General features: G+C 35.6%; 1 protein-coding gene across 1 annotated transcript; it reads right to left on the reverse strand.

The window, feature by feature from the left end:
* Positions 1 to 552: 552 nt before the first annotated feature.
* Positions 553 to 2,150, reverse strand: LOC149548094 (protein JINGUBANG-like). Its single transcript, XM_089794830.1, has one exon. It carries the CDS (start codon positions 2,136 to 2,138, stop codon positions 906 to 908), a length of 1,233 nt encoding a protein of 410 aa, XP_089650956.1. The 5' UTR covers positions 2,139 to 2,150; the 3' UTR covers positions 553 to 905.
* Between the last annotated feature and the right edge of the window lie 20,759 nt (positions 2,151 to 22,909).

Consider the following 22,909-nt stretch of genomic DNA (forward strand, 5'->3'; position numbering starts at 1 on the left):
CGGTAGAACTGTAAAGGCATTTGAATTGTCATTTAATCAGTTCATCTTGAAGGTAGATTAACCTTTACCATTTCGAATAGCATGTCCTCATTGAAAGTGGCTTTAACCCCTTTTGAGAAATGTACTCAAGCAATGATCCTTCTATTATGTATCAACTCCTAATAAAGTTGTGAACCTTCTAATAGAAGTTTTGTCCTATAGCAAGGACTTGTCCTAAATAACATGGATTGATGTACTAAATGCTTTATATAGACTTCTAAAAGGGCCAGGTGTCCCCAGGGACATTTGCATACTAGTGCAAGATCTTATAGGTATCATCCCTACCAGAGTTTTTCCCTTAACAAGATATTCATGGATAACAAAAGTCTTGTATCTTTTTGTACTGTTTTGCTTTGCTATATCTTTCTGCACACAACGAATTCATCCCCCTTCTTATAGAAATTATGTCACCCATCCACTATTTATATATTTCTTATACATACATACTAAAACATTTTTTAAAACAAATTTCTATATAAAAACATACACATTATATACAAAGTGCAACCAAAGGTATTAAATGACTTACAACATGTGGTCGTACTTCAATAAAAAAAAGTTACAATTTTTTTTCCAATTGTAAAAAAATGGAAAATTACACTGAGGGAAAAATTAAATTCAGTAATATAGTCAACGGCGTGGTTGAAAACTGTTCAAGTTTTATTTTAATAAATAAATAAAAATCTATGCCGGTTAGGAAGTTTGGCAATGGCGTGTTTCTGCAGTAGAGCCAATAGTCAACATGGCTTTAAGCTGAAATTTAGGTCCCAAAACAATGGGTGCGACCTTAAACTTCCAGTCAAAAACCTCTAATTTGTTTTGATAAAAGAATCCAAGCATAGGGAGAGAAAAAATGGAGGGAGAATCTAAAATGTAAGTTTTTCGGAGGGATCTTCGGAGTGGGGAGAAAGGCACCAGAGTTTGATGTGACGGTCGAGGCTGGCGGTGTAGACCAGGTAGGCGGGGAGAGGGGAGAGGGAACGGGAAAGGGTAATGGCAAGTGCCTTTACGGGGCCTCGGTGGCCATCCAGAACCGCCACACACGAATGCGAATTCCCGGGGCCCCTTCTCCACACGCGTACGCTCTTATCCGCCGATCCGCTGCACACCAACTCCCCCACGCTCGCCAGACACAGTACGGCCCTCCTGTGCCCTCTCAGAGCCCCCGCCACGGTCATATGCTGCGCGCTCTCCTCTCTCTCCCACACTATGATTGAGCGGTCACAGGCGCCGGAGTAGAGGAGGAGGGAACCCGAGGAGAGGGAGAGAGCGACGGCATTGATACAAGACTTGTGTCTCTGCAGCGTGGCGACGAGCGAGTGGCGCTTGTCGCCGGGGGCTTTGTTCCACACCTTCACCCTCGCGTCCGCAGACCCCGTGTAAAGAAAGCCGTCGGCGGAGACCACGAGCGCGTTGATGGCGTCGTCGTGCGCTCGGAAGGAGTCGACGCATCGGAAATCAGAGGGGCGCCAGACTTTGACGGTCCTGTCCCACGAGGCCGAGTACAGAAAGCCTCTCCCATCCACTGCCAGCGCCGATATGCTGTCCACGTGCTCCATCCACAGCGCCCTCCTGTGCCTCCGCACCCTCACGTGATTTCTCGGCAACCACAAAGACATGAGATAATCCATCACGGTCGGCACGCTCGCCACCAGCCTCAGCCGCTGCCGCTGCCGCGACCACACCCGGATCCTGTGATCCTGATGGGCGCTGTATACTCTCTCTCCCGCCACCACGATGCACTTGACGGCCCCCTTCATCCCCCCCATCATCCCCCCCATCATCTGCCCCTTCCACACCCTTATTCCGCTCTCCGATGATCCGCTGTACACGACATCCCCCGCCGCCGCCAGGGAAACCACATGCCCGCCCCCCTCCACCGTCGCTACGCACCTGCACCTGTATCTGTACTCTGCCTCGCACCATCCCTCGCCTGCCCCAAGGGACGGCACCGAGGCGAGGCTGTTGTACGACTGGATGCTCAGTTCACTCTGACTCTGTTCCGAATACAAGCTGCTCTGCGACACCAGGGAGCTCTCTTGCGATGTCAGGCTCTTCCTCTCCTCCATTCCTACTACCCCCTTTCCCAGACACCCCATGCTCTTCAATTTACTTCAATATGCAATGGATCAACGGAAGTCAATCTTCTTCCCCACGGAAAACCGGCATTGTCGAGAAAGAATATGCATCAATTGGGAGTGTCAACACATATTTAAATCTAATTAAACCCAACCATATCATATCATATTTATTTTTATATTTATATTGGTTCCTGTCGCCACACTATCTCTTCCTACAATAACCCCAAACAGAATTGCCTAAGATATGCCCTATTGCGGATTGTCTGACAACTCAAAGTATCAAGATCGCCCGTCGAACACAAACGTTAAGCCTAGGCACATGTGGTAACTTCCAGATAATAAAGTAATTACTATTCCCTTTTTAATGTAGGAATATTATCGGATGGATCCACAGATTCGAAGAGACGTGGATTCATCAAAGTTATGTTGGGATTATGATGTAGAGGTGAATCTAGTCAAGACGGGTCTTGATTAAATGTTGGAACAAAGCTTTGAGGAAGTAATATTATTCCGCTTCTGTAAAGCCTTATAATTGCTTGCACACACAGCTCATCCGACGGACTATTCTAATTTAAAATTGTAAAGGCACAAAATGTACACACTCACTTCTCTCTTATGTATCGGACTAAATTATATATAATTATTTAAAAACTTATTGATTAGTATATATACAAAAATTAGTATTGAATGGTTAGTAAATGGTATAGATATATTATGTTATAATGTTTATTTATTTATTTATTTTAAGATTATCTATAGATATTATAAATATATCTTTTTGAAATTTAACAATATTTTAAAGGGTTCTTGTCAATCAAAATTAAATCTAATATATATTTATATTTGAAAAGATTATTTATTATCTTATGTAATTTTGATTCTATTTAATTGTTAATATCAAATATATTCCTTTATCTAGCCTAACCTTACCCTATTTATTTTCATTTTACTTGCTACTAAGTTGGGACTAGGTGAGCTTAGGCAAGACTAATCCTTTAGGGATGTACCAAGCAAATATTGGAGAACAAACCCAACTCAAACCAACCCCACTACATGTCCAACAATGCTTTTTAATAATAAATCAATCTTATTTCTTTATTTAATATATCGAATAATATATTGTAAAATTAAATAATTACATTGGTGGAAAATATTTAAAAGACTATGAATAAGACATAGAACAACTCTCTAAAAAATTTTAAAAAATCAATAAAGAACCAAATAAATGAGATAACAACTAGTCAAAGACTAGAAGGAGGACCATTATGTATATTTATTTAAATGTTAATTTATTTATCAAAGAGTTATTTCTCAATTTATTTATTTTAAGTATATGAAAGTCATGTTTTAGGTTTTATAGTTTTTTTTTTTAAATGTATGATAGTGATGATTTTTGTTGGTAGACTATAGGAGTTAAATACACCATTCTTTATAAAATATAGTGCATTGGGTAATCTTTTTAACGTGACTTGGGTTAACTTTAAGAAACCCCCTCGAAAAAAATATAAATTTGTGGCGAATCCAACATTACTTTCAGGGGGAAAATTTAAGTTTTGTCGGCAATTTTTTTTTATGTAAGGAAATGTTTAATGTTAGATGCAATTTTTCTTCGACCATTACAAAATTTCATAAAATCGAGGCGATTTTGTTCCTTTTCATACAAAGGGTATATATTGTTTATGGTGATTTTCCCATTCATTAGAAAAATATATATGGGTAAGTGCACCAAGTTGTGGTGCCGAAAGAGGGGGTATAAGTGGCCACTTTTTTCTGAAATCAACAATTTCTGAACTTTGACAAGAATTAAAAGATAGTTACACTCAAAATTTTAAGATATGACAAAAATGAAAGTAGTAGTCTTTTGAATCTAGTTTCTAAACTACTAATTTTTTTTTAAATGGTTTAGTTTTAGGTCCTAAAAAAGGGGGCCACAGAAAATGGTACTATTTTTTCAGAAAAAATATAACATAGTGCAAAGTGTGCCCCTCCAAAAAAATTTAATCGCTCTGGTCAAAAGTTACCTAACATCGTGTAGTTTATCCTAGATTTTATGGATAATTTTATAATATGTATTTTTTTAATGAATTTTGCAATTGGACACATCCCAAAAATGCGAAATATCTGTGTGCTTCCCCTAGAAATGATTGAAAACTAATCTAAAATCAAAACTTCATTTTTTCAAAATGTGTAGAATGGAGTTTAGTTTCTAAAAAACTAAGTTGTGAAATTCGATGAACAAGCTAACATCTACACCCCAATTAGTACATGTTGGTTTTTGACAGGAAATGAATATACATTCAAAAGAAATTATAGTTGAAAGGCTTAAACTAGTTCAAATTTGAAATAAATTATATGGTTAAATAGCTAACAAAAAGATCTACAATGTCATGTAACTTGATTTTATTGATGGTCAACCATGAGAAAACTTGAAGGAGAGCACACAAGAAAAATCAATCATTTTTTGTATATTTACTGCAAAACACATCTCAGACCAGTTTAGAGACTCCAAACCTTTGGGTTGGATCCCCAAGGCAAATCCAAGCCTTAGTTTTGGTAGAATATAAAGCTTTAAATAGTGTGTTTGTACCATAGGGTGTGCGTGTTATGTAAAACATTTTTAAATTCAGGTTTACATAGCACATACACGCTATATAGTGCACATGCACTTTGTAAGCCTAAATTTCAATAGAGAGGGAAGGAGAGAGGGTAGAAAGTGAGAGAAAGAGTAGAGGATGGGGAGAGAGTAGGAGATGGGAGAGGGTGGGATAGGGAGAGAGGGAGGGAGAAATATATATATATATATATATATATATATATATATATATATATATATATATATATATATATATATATATATATATATATATAGAGAGAGAGAGAGAGAGAGAGAGAGAGAGAGAGAGAGGGGTATGAGAGAGAGATATGTGTGTGAGAAATATATAGAAAAGAGAGGAGTGGGAGAGAGATTCAACTAGAGAAATGGAGAGAGAGAGAGAGAGAGAGAGAGAGAGAGAGAGAGGGAGGGAGAGAGGGAGAGAGAATAGGGGTGGGAGAGGGTGAGATAGAGAGAGAGTAGGGGATGGGAGAGGGTGGGGGAGAGAGAGGGAGAGAGAGTAGGGATGGGAGAAGGTGGGAGAGAGGGAGAGAGGGAGGGTGGGAGAGAGGGAGAGAGGGCGAGAGAGGGAGTAGGGGATGGGAGAGGGTGGGAGAGAGAGGGAGAGAGTAGGAGATGGGAGTGGATGGGAGAGAGAGAGGGAAGGAGGGAGGAAGGGAGGGGGAGAGAGAGAGAGAGAGAGAGAGAGAGAGAGAGAGAGAGTAGGGGGTGGGAGAGGAAGGGAGAAATGGAGAGGGAGAGAGAGTAAGGGATAGGAGAAGGTGGGGGGTGGAGAGAGAGAGAGAGAGAGAGAGAGTAGGGGATGGGAGAGGGTGGGATAGGGGGGGAGAGAGAGAGAGAGATCATAGGGGATGAGAGAGGGTGGGAGAGAGAGAGAGAGTAGGGGATGGAAGAGGGTGGGATAGGGGGCGAGAGAGAGAGAGAGGGAGAGAGTAGGGGAGGGAGAGGGATAGAGAGAGAGTAGGGAATGGGAGAGGGTGGGGGAGAGGGAGAGAGAGAGAGAGAGAGAGAGAGAGAGAGAGAGAGAGATTTCAGAAGTGCGTACGCACTGTATGAAAACACCAAAAAATGGTTATAACAAAAGTTTGGGTCCCTACTAACCCATATTCTTTTTTATGTCTATTTATTTTGTTTTTTTGATAGAAAACATGAGTTTCATGTTGTTGGAAGTTAGCAAACACCAAATCCAATCATTGGATACACTATTTGAAGGCTATTTGAACATTCTTTCATGCTATTGGAAGCTAGAAAACACCAAATTCAATCATTGGATACACTATTTGAAGGCTATTTGAACATTCTTTCTGTAGAAAATTTTAGTGCAGTCCTTTTTAAATATTCTTTGTTACCATAGAGACAAATTTCATTATAATTTGACAAGTTGTTTAATTTCATTAAAATTTGTATGTTTGAATGAATTGTTATTTATAAATGGTTAGAAATTTGACATGTTGTTTAATATATATATTATGTATTCATTGATATAATTATAATTTATTTATGTATTTGAATGATTTGTAATTTAAAAATTGTAAGTAATTGAGATGTTTGGATAATTTGACATATAGAAATCATCATCATGCCAAGGAAGAAACCAAAAACTCAAACAACTAAAGAGAGGAAGAGAGATTTGGCAATTAAAAAAGAAAAATGAAACTACTACGTGAACAAAAAAAATTGCAATGCAATGATGAAGAATTGTCTTTCAAAGAGAAATAAGAACCACCAATACAAAGAAACAAAGAGGAAGAATTGGAAAGACAAAGAGAACGAATGAGACTATTACGCTCAAGAAGACAATTGAATTGTGAAGCTACACCAACTTCCAATGTTGGAGTCATATCATCATCTCATGTTAAAGAGACACTAATTTCTATATCCGAAAATGTACACACTCCATCATGTCATGTTGACAGCACAACATCAACATATCAAGTAGGTGATATTTCATCTTTTGCATCTTATTGCCAAGGCACATCATCTTCAGTTCAAGGTACGCAAAAAACTCAACCTTATGTTGATGTTCAAAATGTTGAGGGAATGGAAGAGATTATAAAACCTTCTAGAATTTGTTTTAGAAGACCAAAATATTTTATTGATATTGATACTAACATATTGAAATCAATGCCTGACAAGATTAGCAAGTGTACTTGTCAAATAAAAGTTAATCGTATGTGGAGATTATTCTTTGAAGAATTAAATATTACTTCAAGGCCAATTATTTTTTGAAATGATAGGGAATTTAAAATTTAGGCCCATCATGAAGATTATTGGGTTAAGAACAATGGATGATTCAAATGAAAAAACAATTGTAAAGAATCTAATGAGTGCATATGACAAAGTGGGTTCTAAATCATGCACCAAAGATAGTAATATCACAAGATGTGTACTTACATCAACAATAGTAAGTACCCAAATGAAGAAAGCTCGACTCATGAGAAAGACAAGAAAAATGTTAAAAATTGATAGAGGTACTCTAAGGAGAGCCATGTAAAGCGTGAGAGATTGGAAGATCCAATGAAAATTGAGTTATGGACATTTAGCAGTAGACCACCACGAAAGGATAAAGAAATTAGTGAAGCTTTGAAATCATTGATTGAAGATTTTTGGACAAAATGCACTTGTGTTTCCCCTAATAAAAGAGATGTTGTAAGAAGGAGGATTGGTAGTCAAAATCGCAATCCACGTGCGAAACATTTTTTGTACTCAACTCAGACAATTTTTTGCAAAATTTATTGGTATGTATCCTCAAATTCAAATAAGTCAAAGATTTTTTGAGATGGGTAAACCTTTTTATGTGAAGATAAAGACACACACACAACTTGTTGTTGTAGGATGCATATTGAATTTTTTAACCATTTTTGATGTTTTTAGACATATATGTGTATTTTTGCATTCTAAGTTTATTTTGTAGGATTGTGACATGAATGAGCCACCTAGATCTTCAAGGGAATACATATCCAACATTTTATATGAAATGGGGGCAGTCAACAATTTTACAAGACATCATGCTTGGATGGTACATGCTTATTTTGTGGTTCTTTGCAACTTTTATCAACTTGTGAACATATGGATAGTACACATGCAATTGGAAATGAAATAGTAGATTACGAAAAATATAAGATAGTAACATATGCTCTAAAAGATGGGAAATAGGGTAAAAGATGTGATTTAGTCATTAAAAAGATTTCAGTCTATGAGTTCGTGAAAAGATTATTGACGAGTATGCAAGGCATACATAGAGCTCAATGGTTGGATTTGTAATTCAAGTTGTGCAAGGATACATTTTCACTAGATACCATTGTTTTAGTTGTAGACTTCATAGAGAACTACACACTACAACCACAAAATGAGGTGCAAGAAAAGTATTATACTTGTCAATAGATTTTCATATTTGTTCACATAACATTCATGCATTCACCTACAAGTACAGAGGATGCCAGGGAGATATTGAGGGAGTACCATTTTTACATCAAGAATGATCGATCACATTCTATAGAGTTTTTCAATGGTCGTTTTCAACTATTTTATGGAGATTTGGCTAACAGGGGCATACCATATCGCCAACACATTATTTGGTCAAACAATTGCGCATCTCAATTCAAGAATTCATGAATGTTCCATTGGTTGAGCAAGATGCACAAGTTGTGTAGAATTTAATATATGTAGAATTTCACAGAGGTTGGTCATAGAAAGGGAGAGCACGATGGTGCAGGCACATGCATCAAAAGCACATTATCTCATGAAGAACTAAAGTACAAAGATGGAGCAACATTGACAAATGCAAAATCCATCATCTAGTGGTGTAACACTACAATGGGTCCAGGTAAGGAAGGTGAGTCTATGGTTCATAATTTTTTTTGGTTGATAGTTAATACTAACATTGCACCATATGAGAATTTTTGCACATTAATAGGATCAAGTGAGTTGCACTCTTTTAGAAGCTCTGATGTAGGTTCATGGAGTATCCACACATGCATAATGGCATGCTATTGTCCATCATGTGCAAAGGAAAATTTGGAATGAGTGTGAGTTGAATGAAAGGGTGTACAATTGGGATATATGGGTTTTGGACCCAATTGACACCTATCATCCCCCACAAACACTGGAAATGGTAGAGATGGATTCATCCATTGACTTTAACTGCTTGTCTGATCTAGTGCAACCTGGTTATATGTATGTATGTATGTATGTATGTATGTATGTATCTTTGTAAATTCAATATGTAACTTTATAACTTTTACCTAAGTATTTGTTAAATTAATGATCACATTTTGTACATTTATCACTATAGGCCATGTTTTTGTTGTTATTGCACCTAGAGACTATGAAAAAGGGACAAATTATTATTTGTGTCGTTGTGTCCAAGCCCAAAAAAATTGGATCACTCAATTATAGATGGTGAAGGTTTAGAGTACCATATAAGTGTGGTGGTTGTAACTGACACATGACTTATACGATATTCTATGAAGAACCCTAACTTGTGGTTATTCGAGGATTGGCAAACAGAGAGGAAGATTCTTCATTATTCAAACTTGGTTGTCACATCAAATGTCCACTTGATAAAATATGGTGGAAAACCACATAATAAGACTCTTTGGTGCTGGAAATATTCAAGACTATGCTAAGTTACTGAGAGGGGAGGGGTGAATTAGTAACTTCTAAAACTTTAACAATTTTAATTCTTAATCCAATAATTCAATTAGCACTTAATTCATCACATTTGATCTAATTGCATGCATTAGAAACTAAAAACATGAAAGCATCCATAACACATTGACACAAAGATTTGGTGACCTAGAAACCTTCCAAATAGAAAGTGAAACTGGGGTGGGGATGATACCCACAAACTTTAGTACTATAGCATAAAGTTGGCCTGTTAAGGCTTACATTGATCACTTCTAATGATCTGCCCTATTAGGAGCAAGTAGGACTGCTAGGTCCACCTTGTGAGAGGATTTACAAACATATAATGCAGTATGCACTCAGTAAAGAGATTTATGAAAGATTATTAGGTCTACCTTGTTGAAGGATTTTGATTTGTTCACTTGTTAGGATGAAGCAGTAGTAGATCTCTGATTTGCAACTGGACTTGTTGAATGAGATTCCTTTGTGTACTGATCACCTTTCTGTGATAGATGTGTCTCTATTGCTCCTTATGCTGTTATGGCCTTTATAATTTGCTATTTTTCCACTGCATTCATAACTTTAACTTTTTGCATCCAAATTCACATGACATCCATGCACACTTTCATTCACAATGATATGGTATACATTATATATATACCAATCCAAATTACATAATTACAAAGTCGACCATGATACAAGTTAACACAAATATTACAAAGTTGGCCCGCATGAAGACACTCGAGTTTTGAAGACTGACTTGGTGATGTTCTGATACTTGGCATCCATTGTCAATGCTTTGCATCATCATGCACTCGGTAGACATAGAAGCTTGATCCATATTGATCACTTTCAAGTAGTCTTCAACTCAGTCTGCACTGGTGTTCGATAGATATTGTGTAACTTGGGAAACACTGAATCACTTGGTTAGCATAGAGTAGCTTAGTTAACACTGGCTTCGCATCATATGAACTGCAAATTTGGTAGACATTGCAATGCTCGGTAACCACTGATAAACTTAGTGTATACTGAAATGCACGATTTGAACTGCTGGACTTCACACTGACTGAATCTGCTCGATAACCACTGAGATTTATCCAAAAGACTCGATAGCAATTGAAATGCATGGAAAACATTGTAAACTGAACCAAGAGCTTGGTGGCTATAAATAATCAAAATAATTGTGTGTCACTAATAACAAAATTAACTAATATGTCAACAATCTCCCCCTTTGGCATTAGTGACAAAAACACTTATTGCCCAAAACTGAATACCTTGTATCCATCACCACATGATACTAGCTCAGTAGAGTATACTATACTTTTTGAGATTTTTCAAAATTGATTTTGTAAGGTATATATAGTATACTATACATCTTTTTCTATCATGTCTTACTGATACAAGTTCTCCACCATAGCATATTTCTCCCCCATACTATGTGCCTCTCTATGTACATGTCTATATGGCTTTCTCCAATATAACTTTTCTCCCCCTTTTTTATAGTAATGCTAAAGATTTATTCTAACATATTTACATAGAAAAACCAAAATGGGATAGGAATTCAGAATGTATCTCGAGAATGATTGCCAAGGTTTTATCCCAATTTTCTTGTAGGACCTTGCATGTATATAGTGCAATTTGCACCTTTGCTGATAGTTCAATCATATGGTCCACAATAAAGAAATTATTATCCTGGATCAGAGTTTTTGAATATGCAATATGTTTTTGCATTGTATCCATGATTGGAAGGATCATATTTTGTATGTCAATCAATGTTGATCATATCCTTGCTTCTTCTCTTAGCAATTCAGCTTGCATGTCTAACAAAAGTTTGATTTTCTCAAAATGTGCAAAGCTTGAACTAGGGTCAAGTTGGAGCTACTAAGCACTAGCCTTTAGATCTATATCTAATTTTGGACAATTTGTCCTTTATTTCTTTTGTATACTCAGGGAAATCACATAGTTTTCCAAAAAATGATGACACATTTGAATAGGATGCCTCAAGATTGACCAAAATTCTAGAAAGCTCAACTTGATAAATGGCTATTTGCTAAGAAATGTGCTCTAGCACTTTATTATTAAATTTCTTTTCAGCCTTTTCAACTAGCTTATCTTGTCCATCGGTGTTCTCATTGAAATTTTGGACTGCTTTTGCTAGTTGATACAAAATAGGTTGAGAAGAATCAATCTCAATTCCTATTGCCTAGGTCAAAATGTTCTTGGCATCTTTAATTATCTTATACTCTTTGTCTCTTTCCTCTCTTAATCTTTTCTATTTAGCCTTTTTCTGGAGGAGTTCACCAAATGTCTGCATTTGGTCTTGAGTGAGCTTGTAGATATTCCAATTGGGGATTACTATTTCCTCATCTAAATTTGTCCTTCTTCTATCTCCTTTCCTTTTCTGAAAAATTTTGTGCTCAGTTGAACCTTAGGCTCAACTGTCCTTACACTTATTGCTTTTCTATTCGGAATGGAAACAATAGTAGACATACTTGGACTTGCAGTAAAAACTAATACTGTACTAACTGATGTAATACTTACAGAAATACAAGTTGAAGAATCCAAAATTGTAGTGTCCAAAACTAAAGTAGCCAAAATTGGTGTGCTTACCACTAATGTACTCAAAATTGAAGAAGTCAAAATTGGAGAAGTCAAAACTAAAGTACTTAACTTGGTAGATTAAGAAGGAATCTACAACTTAGTGGATGAAGTGGAAGTCACTTCTGTTAGTGATGTCTAAGTTGAATTGGGGCAAAGAGTGATTAGACATTTGATGTATCACTAGTAGTCACAATCAAACTTGTTGAAGTTGTCTCCATACTTGACGTAGTCAATGGTTTTCTCAGGGAGTGAGGAAGTGAGGCAATGATTGCTACAACTATCTTGATTGGGTCAGTCTCCTCATCATCTTGCTTTTCTTCCTTAGCAGCCTCTTCATCTTCTTTATCTTCTTCATTATCAAAGTGAGTCACTTCTTCAACATTTTCTTCCTCATCTTTCTCCTTATCTTCTTCTTCATCATCATCATCCTTTACTTCAATTGGAAATTCACTTGGTTTATGAAGATGATAGACATTTTTCCAAGTATTTGTAGCATTCCTAACAACATGCTCAATGTCCTTGATCAAAACCAAACAAGTATTAAACTTTAGAGTCAATTTTTCTTTATTTTTCTTTAATGAATCTTTCACCTTAGCATCTGATATGCTCGGTAATAACTACCTCAAGGTTTGTGCATATATGTCTTTGACTATTTGCATAGAAAAATCCCATCTTGGCTTTATTTTCTCTAACAATTCATTGGGGAATTGAGAAGCAATTTGATCTTGTGAGTATTTCCATTTACTTATTTTATTCAATATGAGGTCTTCAACTTGCTACTGCTCTAGCTCAATCCTAATCTCATATTTCAATGATTTAAAATTTGTTATCCCTACTCCTTCCAATTGCTTTAGCCTGTCCTAGAAGGTGGGTGGAGGTCTACTAAATACAATATCACCTCCTTTCTTTCGTGACCTCCTTGTGAAAACTGCAGTGGATGGCTTTGCAATCTTGGTGATGATCACCTTGCCCTTCTTCTTCAAAGTTTCTTCTTCTTTCTCAGATTCTTCCTCATCCTCTGCTTCTTCCACATCCTCACCTTTGCCCTTGGTTAACAAGAGAGGTGCACTTGATTTTAGCTTTGTTATCCTTCTCTTTCCTTTGTTGACCACCTGTGGGAGATTTATTTCTAGCTCAATTCTAGCTTTGGCTTCATCATATGTTCTAAAATAAGGGGCCTTGGGATCAACAGGTTCATTGAAAAGGGCTTCAATGATATCTTTTGTCTCATCAATATTTACCTCATATCCAAGAGGTTTCACCCACGCAATTCTAGGCTTAACTACCTGGATATACACCTTGTCACTATCCATCATGAAGCATACATCATCCTTATAATCTTCAACTAACTTCTTTAGAATTATGAACCTATTGTTTATTTTCTCCTTGAATACATTGAAGTAGTTGTCCATGATGCTACTATAGTTTTCACTCATTTCTTCAATATACTCATTTACTTGGTAAATCACAGGCACATCTTTTCTCCAAACTACAGTGCCTTTGGAAGGGAAGAAATTCTATTCATAAAAGAATAGGTACATTAACAATGAACCAAACTTGCATGGGCTATTCTTTAATGTTCTAATACTTTCCATGTTTTGTTGAACTGCCTCAACAATAGGTCAACAAGGTCATATGCCAAGTTGTTCTTAACCACTTTAAATGCCAAATCCATGGCTTCACATGACACATTGTTAAGATGGCTTCAACTTTATATCTTATGCGCAATAACATGAATTCCAAATTTTAATTCTACATCTACGACATTGCTGATTTTCATACCTCTGTCATCCCATTCAGCTAGGGTTTTTTTCATTTTGGCTTTGGCTAGCATGGGGAGCCCATTGATTCGATGAATCATCTTCTTTGTTATCAAAATTGATTGTTCTAACCACAACTGCCCGTTATGCATTCGGCTAAGGATAAACCTAATCCATTTAATTTGAAATTCTCAGGGCATATGAGGGATATTTGTCAACCCTTTGGCTTCTAGATGTTGATGCTCGGGTTTTAGGGCTCCATTTACACATAACTGACCTAGGGTGTCATCCATTTCTAGAGTACCAATTTCTTGAATAACACATTTGAAATGAGTACAAATGTCATTAACAAGAAGTACCTTAGGAGGAATTTGGGATTGAGCTCTACTTGGATCTAGGGTTTTAGCAACCGTGGGGGTGAGTTTGAAATCTGACACTTTCCATTCAACTCCTTGAACCAACATGTCAGATCCTCACTCAACCTTGCTACTATTGGATGCTATTTTTGCTCAATAGATTAAGAGAACTTAAAAAAATATTTGCAAGAAATTCACTCAAGTCACTTTGATTGCATTGAAAATCACTCTTCACAATAGCACTTGAAAATTCACAATAAGAAATGAATTTGATTCCATGCCTTTTGATAATATTTTTCCATTAATTTTTAGTAAGAAAGTAGATATGTTGATAGACTATCATCCACTACATGGCATTGAATACTTGACAATATCTTTACAACTCAATAACAATAGGTGTCTATATTTCTCCCAACCTTGCTTGGTAGGGTCTATGACCCAACCTTACTCGGTAGAGAAAGTAACTCGGTAATAACTAATACCAATCTTGCTCAATGATCCCTTTGTATCTTGTATATAGATTTGGATCTTGTCACCTTTCAACTGGAACTGATTTAGATGTCTTCTTTGATAGCCTAGTTCCAGTTCTACTTTGAGAACTTAATTAGAGATGGTAGTCACCTAATTCTTGAGTGACTTGGCCATCATTGCTCGAACTAGTATCCTCGGTAGACTTAGGAATCCATTGCTGTCTCATCTAATTTTGGATGTTATCAGCCTTTGCTTTCTTCTCATCTTCAATTTTACCAGTATTCATACAATTCTTCACAAGATGACCAAGTTGTGTACAAATGAAACATCTTTTGGTGGTATCTCTTTTCCTCATATGATGTTTAACACAATTCATACCAAGGTGTTCAAATTCTCCACAGTAATGACATCTACACTAGGTATTATATTCCCAACCAAATATTGCTTTCACAATTTATTCTGTAGGATTTAATGTCCTAGTTTTGCATTCTGATGCCTTGTGTCCATGTTTCTTACACTTATGACAATTGTCTTCAAATCTTGGTTTCTCTTTGCATTCATTAGCCCTATGACCATGTTGATTTCAATTGTAGCATTTTCCATTGAATTTTTGTTTTCCATTGCTTCAACACTTGTTTGATGTATGACCTATCTTACCACAATGATTGTAAGTAGGTCTTTGATTCTTTTGAGCACCTTGTTTGGAGGATTCACCTTCTTCTTTGTATCCAATTTCTGCTTTTCTTTTTTGCCTATAGAGTTTTTGCTCATTTAGTTGATCCATGTCTACTTGAGATTTCATCATTCTCTTATTGATTTGCTTTTCAGAGTTTACATCATTACTCAATCTTTCATTGATTTGTCTTTCAGATTTCAGATCATTTTTATTCTTTCATTGATTTTCCTTTCAAAATGTAGATCATTCCTCCTTCTTTCATTTTCAAATCTTAGACTCATGATTTCCTCATTTGCATTGGAGAGTTGATCAATAAGGTTTGCTTGTTGAAGGGATTGGTTCTAGATTTCATTGTTCCTTCCATCCATCTCTTCTTTTATCTTGTTTCTTTGTTCCAAGACTTCACATAACCTTACTGACTAAATTTTTTGTTCTCTTTTTAGCTTTCTTACTTCTTCTTGTAGGGAACCATTCTTCTCTAGGAGTTCTTTGATTGCATCATTTTCTTCATTTGAGCTTCTTGAAGGGTGAAAGTCTTCAATTCTTTCTTCAATGTAGAGATGATCATTCATTTGATTTGCAAGTTCCTTTATTCTTTTTAGGGATTGGGAAAGTTGCTCCTTAGCTTTCTTGAGTTGGGCAATGGCCATTTTCAGATCCAACTTTTCATTATCAATAGCTTTGTCAAGTCTAAATATCTCCATATCCTTGATCTTTGCTCAAGCTGTTAAACTTTCTCGTGAGAAATACAAAGCTCTAATACCAATTGTTGGAAATATTCAAGACTATGCTAAGTTAGTGAGAGGGGAGGGGTGAATCAGTAACTTCTAAAACTTTAACGATTTCAATTCTTAATCCAATAATTCAATTAGCACTTAATTCATCACATCTGATCTAATTGCATGCATGAGAAACTAAAAACATGAAAGCATCCATAACACATTGACACAAAGATTTGGTGACCTAGAAACCTTCCAAATAGAAAGTAAAACTGGGTTGGGGATGATACCCACAAACTTTAGTATTGCAGCATAAAGTTGGCCTATTAAAGCTTACATTGATCACTTCTAATGATTTTCCCTATTAGGAGCAATTAGGACTACTAGGTCCACCTTGTGAGAGGATTTACAAACGTATAATGAATTATGCACTTGATAAAGAGATTTATGAAAGACTATTAGGTCTACCTTGTTAAAGGATTTTGACCGGTTCACCTATTAGGATGAAGTAGTAGTAGATCTTTGATTTGCAACTGGACTTGTTGAATGAGATTCCTTTGTCTACTGATCACCTTTTAGTGATAGATGTGTCTCTATTGCTCCTTATGTTGTTATGGCCTTTATAATTTGCTCTTTTTCTGCTGCATTCATAACTTGAACTTTTCGCATCCACATTACATTACATCCATGCACACTTTCATTCACAATGATATGGTACAATACATTATATATATATACACCAATCCAAATTACATAATTACAAAGTCAGCCACAATACAAGTTAACACAAATATTACAAAGTCGACCCACATGAAGACACTCGGGTTCTAAAGACTGACTCGGTGAGGTTCTGATACTTGGCATCCACTGTCAATGCTCAACATCATCATGCACTTGATAGACATATAAACTTATTCCATACTAATCACTTTCAAGTAGTCTTGAACTCGGTCTGCACTGGTGACTTGGTAGATATTGTGCAACTCGGCAAACATTGAATCACTTGGTTAGCATAGAGTATCTCAGTTAACATTAGCTTTGCATCACATTAACTGTGAACTCAGTAGACATTGCAATTCTTGATAACCATTGATAGACTTGGTGTATACTAAAATGCATGTTTTAAATCACTAGACTTCACACTGACTGAATTTGCTTGGTAACCACTGAGATTTATCCAAAGGACTCAGTAGCAATTGAAATGTATGACAAACACTATAAACTAAACCAAGATCTTGGTAGCTATAAACAATTTGAATAAGTGTGTGTTACTAATAACAAACTTGACTGATATGTCAACATTTGGAAGGTTCATGAGTCATACCACAAGGCAATACTTGAGACATTAAAATGTAGAGCAAATCCAATTGGTTCATTAGAATGAATAGGGAGAGAGAGAGAGAGAGAGAGAGAGAGAGAGAGAGTAGGGGATGGGAGAAGGTGGGATAGCAGATGCATGGAAGAGATGCTACTCTTGAGGAGACGCCAAAGACACACAACCCTCCAGTAGGTAATAAACAGTCATTCTGAGAATCTAAAGCAAGTGCATCCAATAAAGAAAGGGCACATCTTTGAAGGATATATATGCATATATGAACATTAACCAATAAAAAATATTGAGTATTGTATACAACAAAGATTTTTCCAAACCAAAGGTAATAAGTCATTCATAATAGTTAGACAATTATGAACCTGATATATATGAACCAGATTATTCTTACATATGTATATAGTATTATTGACTAAATCAGAATTAGCAAAATGATATTACACATAATCTTCATTACAACAACATGGAAGCTTTGTGATTTTAATAGTTATATTCTTTAGTCCCCAAAAAGGACATTATAGATATTGCTCACTAATCCTTTACAATAGAAAATGTTTACAAAAAATGGCATGTACGTGTATGAGGGAATCATATATTATAGAAATCCCACACTAAAATAGCTGGCTAGCCGCTCAAAAAATAGTAATTGAATGCAAGTGGGATCATAAAGATACCTTAATAAACTAGTATCTCCTTTACTCAAGCAACATCTTGGTCATCTACTTGACTGAGACATGTTTGGGAACTGACAATCTCCATTTAAACCAAAGTCTTTGGAAGCAATTATATTTTTCAATGAAGGAGATGCACCCATTTGATCTGTAATAACTCTATATTCGTTAGGATTTCCATTTCTCTTTGATTGGGACCTACCTTTTTGCCAATTTGGGAAATCAGCAGGTCTATTCGTGGACTTCCTTGTAGTTGGTCACCTAAATGAGAAACTTGAGATTTATTAGGAACTCCAAGAAAGAAATTAGTACCTTGAATAGCTCTCCATTTGTTAGCTAAATTAAAACATTGGATTATAGATGCCTGGCCTTCATTGTAAAAAGAGTGAGACTGCCTCACCAAAGGTGGCAATGAGCTTTTTGTTGTTATATTAAGATCATTAATATATTTCAATGATAACTTTGAGAGATCATGCTCAGCTTAAGTATCCTAGCTTCCCAAGTCATGTAAATGCAAGGCCATTAATGAATATGCATTTCTAATTGAAACATCTGTGCTGCTAGAATGAAGTGCGTGACTAGATTTTTTTGCCTACTAAAGAGCCAATTTGAGGCTTCACTTCACATTGCTCTATGGATAATTATACATCACTTGTTACTTCTCTATCTAAAAATTTTGTGTCTGTGTACATATGCATTAAAGAGCTTCTTTCACTACTTGAGCTACTAGCAAATGGTGAGTATTCATCTTTCCTTTGTTGCTTTCCCCTTCCTCACTCTTCCTCATTATCTATAACTTCTTTCATGGGTCTACAAAGGTCTTCCCACTCTTTCCCATTAGCTATAGGTTTTTCCTCTTCATCCTGAGTAATTGGCATACCCTGGATGACACCAAGATAACCATTGTTTTCTAAGATGTTCTTTTCTCTCAAATTAATCTCTCTATTAAGTAGGTTTTATATATCTTCCTCTGTATATTTAATAGATGTAGTTGCAATTTCATGCTCATTAAGAATATTCCTTGTACCATAGATTAATATATCATGCAATTCCTTAATAGTTTCATTCTTATTAGAATTCATAACCAAATTCTCCATGGCCAATTTTTTTCTTGATTGCTACAATATTTTTTCCTCAACTGAAAATTTTGTAATCACTTGATATATAATCACAATTTTCTCTTGGCCAATTCTATGGGCTCGTGATTGAGCCTGTAGATCCCCAAAAGGGTTGAAGAATGGGTATATGCACCGAGTTGTGGTGCCAAAAAGGTGACAACTCTTTTTTTTTTTTTTTTTTTCTATTTTCAATAGCGTGTATGCACTATAGCGCGTACACACTTTAAAAAAAGAATTTTTATAGATGGGCTGCATACCCGCAGCCCATCATTTTCATCTTTGTTTTCTCACATTCCTACACCAACAGCTCATACGTGGGTTCAAGAAACAAAAGGTTTCACCATCCTAGTTGCCAATATGCCTCCTCGCTGACAAAATCCAAGATCACAAGCACATCCACACAAATGCCATATGTGATCTTAACTTTATTTTGCATTGTTTGATATGTTTTTCATATTGTTTTGTAGGTTTTTTATATTGTTTTGTAGGGTTTTTTATAATTTTTATTTAAATTTGTTTATTTATTTGGATTTCAATTGATTTTTTATTAGGAAATATCCAAAATCAACCAACAAATCCACAAGAACCTCAAAATCCTCAAAACCAAAACCCTCCCCAAGAAGAACAAAAAATTCCACAACTCGAACCAATTGCAAGACCTTCGCTAGGCACACAAGAAAATATAATAAATGAAATAGAGAGAGGCAAAACTGAATTAGGACTCATTGCTCGGTTGAAAGAATTTGGACAAACCAATCCAATGAGGGTTCAATTGGCATCATCCCTTGAATCCATTAAGACCTAGATAGTCTCAGTTAGTGGTTAGTTAGATATTTGGTGGGTTAAGAGGGATGAACAAAAAAGATTTTATGCAAATAAATTGTCATATGGAGATGTTAAAAAAAAAAAAAAAATACCAAAAGGTAGAATATTTGCATTATTTGGAAAACCCAGTGAGCAAAATACTGTTAGAGAGGGTACTAAACGGTTCCCCATCCATTGGTGCATACACGATGCTATTAGAAATAATTTTTGGGATAGATGGTGGATGGTTTTTGATGCCCCTCCTTGCAACAATCACGAGGTCCCCATGTATTTTTTGAAGAAATTATATTGTGAGTTTTTCCTTGGGGAGATCCCCAATTATTTTGATATATTAGACTCCTAGGGTAGAGGTGGGGGGTCATCATTTGAGAGGTCGGGAGCATGGTGTGACCCTAATGTAGCTAGGGCACCTGTGGTCAAGCCACAATGTGAGCATGTGACTATTCTTTCACTTGTGAAGGAACATGTAGAGGCCAGCACTCTAGGGACCATTAACGCTTTGACACAAACCCTCATCCATTCCATGAGCCTATTAGTTGAGGGGGAGCCTTCTGTGTATCATGGTCACATGTGCACTTCATGCAAATCCTTATGCACATTTGGCACTCATGCTGGAGATGGTGCGGATGATGGGCTCGTCACTGATCAGTTCCTGAATGAAACATTTGGCATTGACACACAGGTAAATTACAATTATAATTTACTAATTTGATCACATTTCATATTTATAGTGAATGATTAATTAATTAGCATCTATTGACATTGTTCAAAATTCAGGGTCAGAGTATTGCCGGGCCTAGTAGCGATCCTCTGGCCCCATTTTTTCTCCCCTCCACAAGTCCAAAGGTATGTATCAATTTAATCATTTAAATTAATACATATATTTATTAATTAATCATATTAAAGATTGACAAAAAAATTTATGCATGTGCTTCAGTTCTCTACTAGACCGTCAACCTTTACTACGAACTCAGAGCATAGAAATCATACAAGCTATGTACAGGTACATTTGTTTCATGTTAATTTAATTCATTTGATTATATTTGTTTCATGTTTCATGTTACATGTAACGTGTATTGTATGACATGTAGCTCATGACATTGGACACCCCTCCTCATCTCCGACAGTCTGTTGATTGTGGAGTGGCTGTGGCTATGGCTAGCTCATAGTCATTGACTAAGGTATGAAAGAATTTTCTTCGTTTTAGTTGTTTATAACAGTTAGTCTCAAAATTTCTAATGTTATTTATAAATTATTATATTTATTGAATTTTTGTAGGGTCTCATCATGCCTAATCATCCACGAGCCTTCGAGGTGGACTTATAGAGTGACTATTTGATGGCAGTAAGAAAATAATTGATTTTGTATGTACATATATTTGATTTCAACATCTAATAAATATTGATTCATATCTACTTTTTTTGTATCAGCTCAAGTTAGAGAAGAGCCTCAACAAGAGGATGAGCGAGCGTGTTAGGAGGACCTCGTCATCTCCACCGTCTCCCTTCACACGACGACAAAAGGCGTCAATAGATTTGTTTCCTTCCCCTCTTGGGAAGGAAAAGATATAGTTCATCTACACATGTATATGTATGTCAGTGGACATATTCGATACACATTTGATGTATATGAAATTTTATATTTGATGTATGACATTTATTTGATGTATGAAATTATTCAACTTATGAAATTATTGTTTAATATATGATATGTTTGTTCATATACGACATTATTGGTTATCATAATATATTATGTGTTTGTTAATGTACATGACATTATTGGTTATCATTTTATATTATATGTTTGTTCATGTATGACATTAAATTAGATATGTTTGTGTATGACATTAAATTAGATATGTGCATGTATGACATTAAATTAGATATGTTTATGTATGACATTAAATTCAATACCTAATATGTTCAAAACTTTGATAGAATATTGATTAATAATAAACTTTATCACTATTTAAGCATAAGTTAATCACTGGCAATATGTCATCGTCATATGATTTATGATCTTGTTCATGTTTAAAGTTTTCCTTCTCTATGATTTGTTTATCAAGTTTAATTCAATACCTAATTAGTTTGAATCTTTGATACAATATTGATTGGCAATAAACTTTATCAGTCAAGATCGATTAAGACCTCCTGGCAATGAACTTTATCAGGCAATATTCATAGACCTCTTGGAAATTGGTCACCTAAATGAGAACCTTGAGATTTATTAGGAACTTGATGAAAGAAATCAGTAGCTTGAGAAGCTCTCCATTTGTTAGCTAAATTAAAACCTTGGATTGTAGACAATTGGCCTTCATTGTACAGACCAATTTTATAGATATATAATCAAATAAATAGTGTATTCATCTAAGCATAGAAATATTGTTGCATAAGAAGAAGATCAAGTTTTAAAATTGCTAATAATCATTAATGTATGCACATACACTTAAACCTAAAAAGGATGACCTAAGAAGACAAATTAAGTATGAAGTCGATACAAAATCAATAAAAGAGTTCTAGCATGATATCTTCAATATTTTTTGAATTAGAGAAAACTATGTATTAATATGATGATCTCTATGAATCTATATCACCATCTAGATTTCTCTCTGTGTCTCCCTAACTCTCTCTATCTTATCTCACATTCATCCTCTTCTTATTTCTCTATTCATTTATCACTATGTTTTTATGTACTTTAATCTTCATGTCTACCTACACCTTCTTTTGTTTCCCTCTATCTCTATGCATCTTCTCCATGTTCAACAAGCATTGGAGTTATAGTAATAATGTTAAGAAACATGCTTATGTTGCAAAGAGAGGTGAGAAGGTGAAAATAAAGAAATATTGTAAGTTGGAAGCTGAGGATGATTTAATGGTTGATAAGTGGGCATTTTATTATGATGATCCTAATGATTACCACATTTGCATGGAGGTTGTCCAAGGTAGAGCTCATTGCAGTCTTATGCTATATGATAATCCATATGCAGATGCTATTTTGAATAAGTCTATTTTTGTCCCTTGAT

The sequence above is a fragment of the Cupressus sempervirens genome, chromosome 7, assembly GCF_028749045.1.
Source record: "Cupressus sempervirens isolate cs-2001-9-10 chromosome 7, ASM2874904v1, whole genome shotgun sequence".
Classification (NCBI taxonomy): Eukaryota; Viridiplantae; Streptophyta; class Pinopsida; order Cupressales; family Cupressaceae; genus Cupressus; species Cupressus sempervirens.

Excerpts from the sequence above, each read along its gene's own strand:
- LOC149548094 (XM_089794830.1), bottom strand. The coding sequence starts at position 2,138 with ATGGGGTGTCTGGGAAAGGGGGTAGTAGGAATGGAGGAGAGGAAGAGC.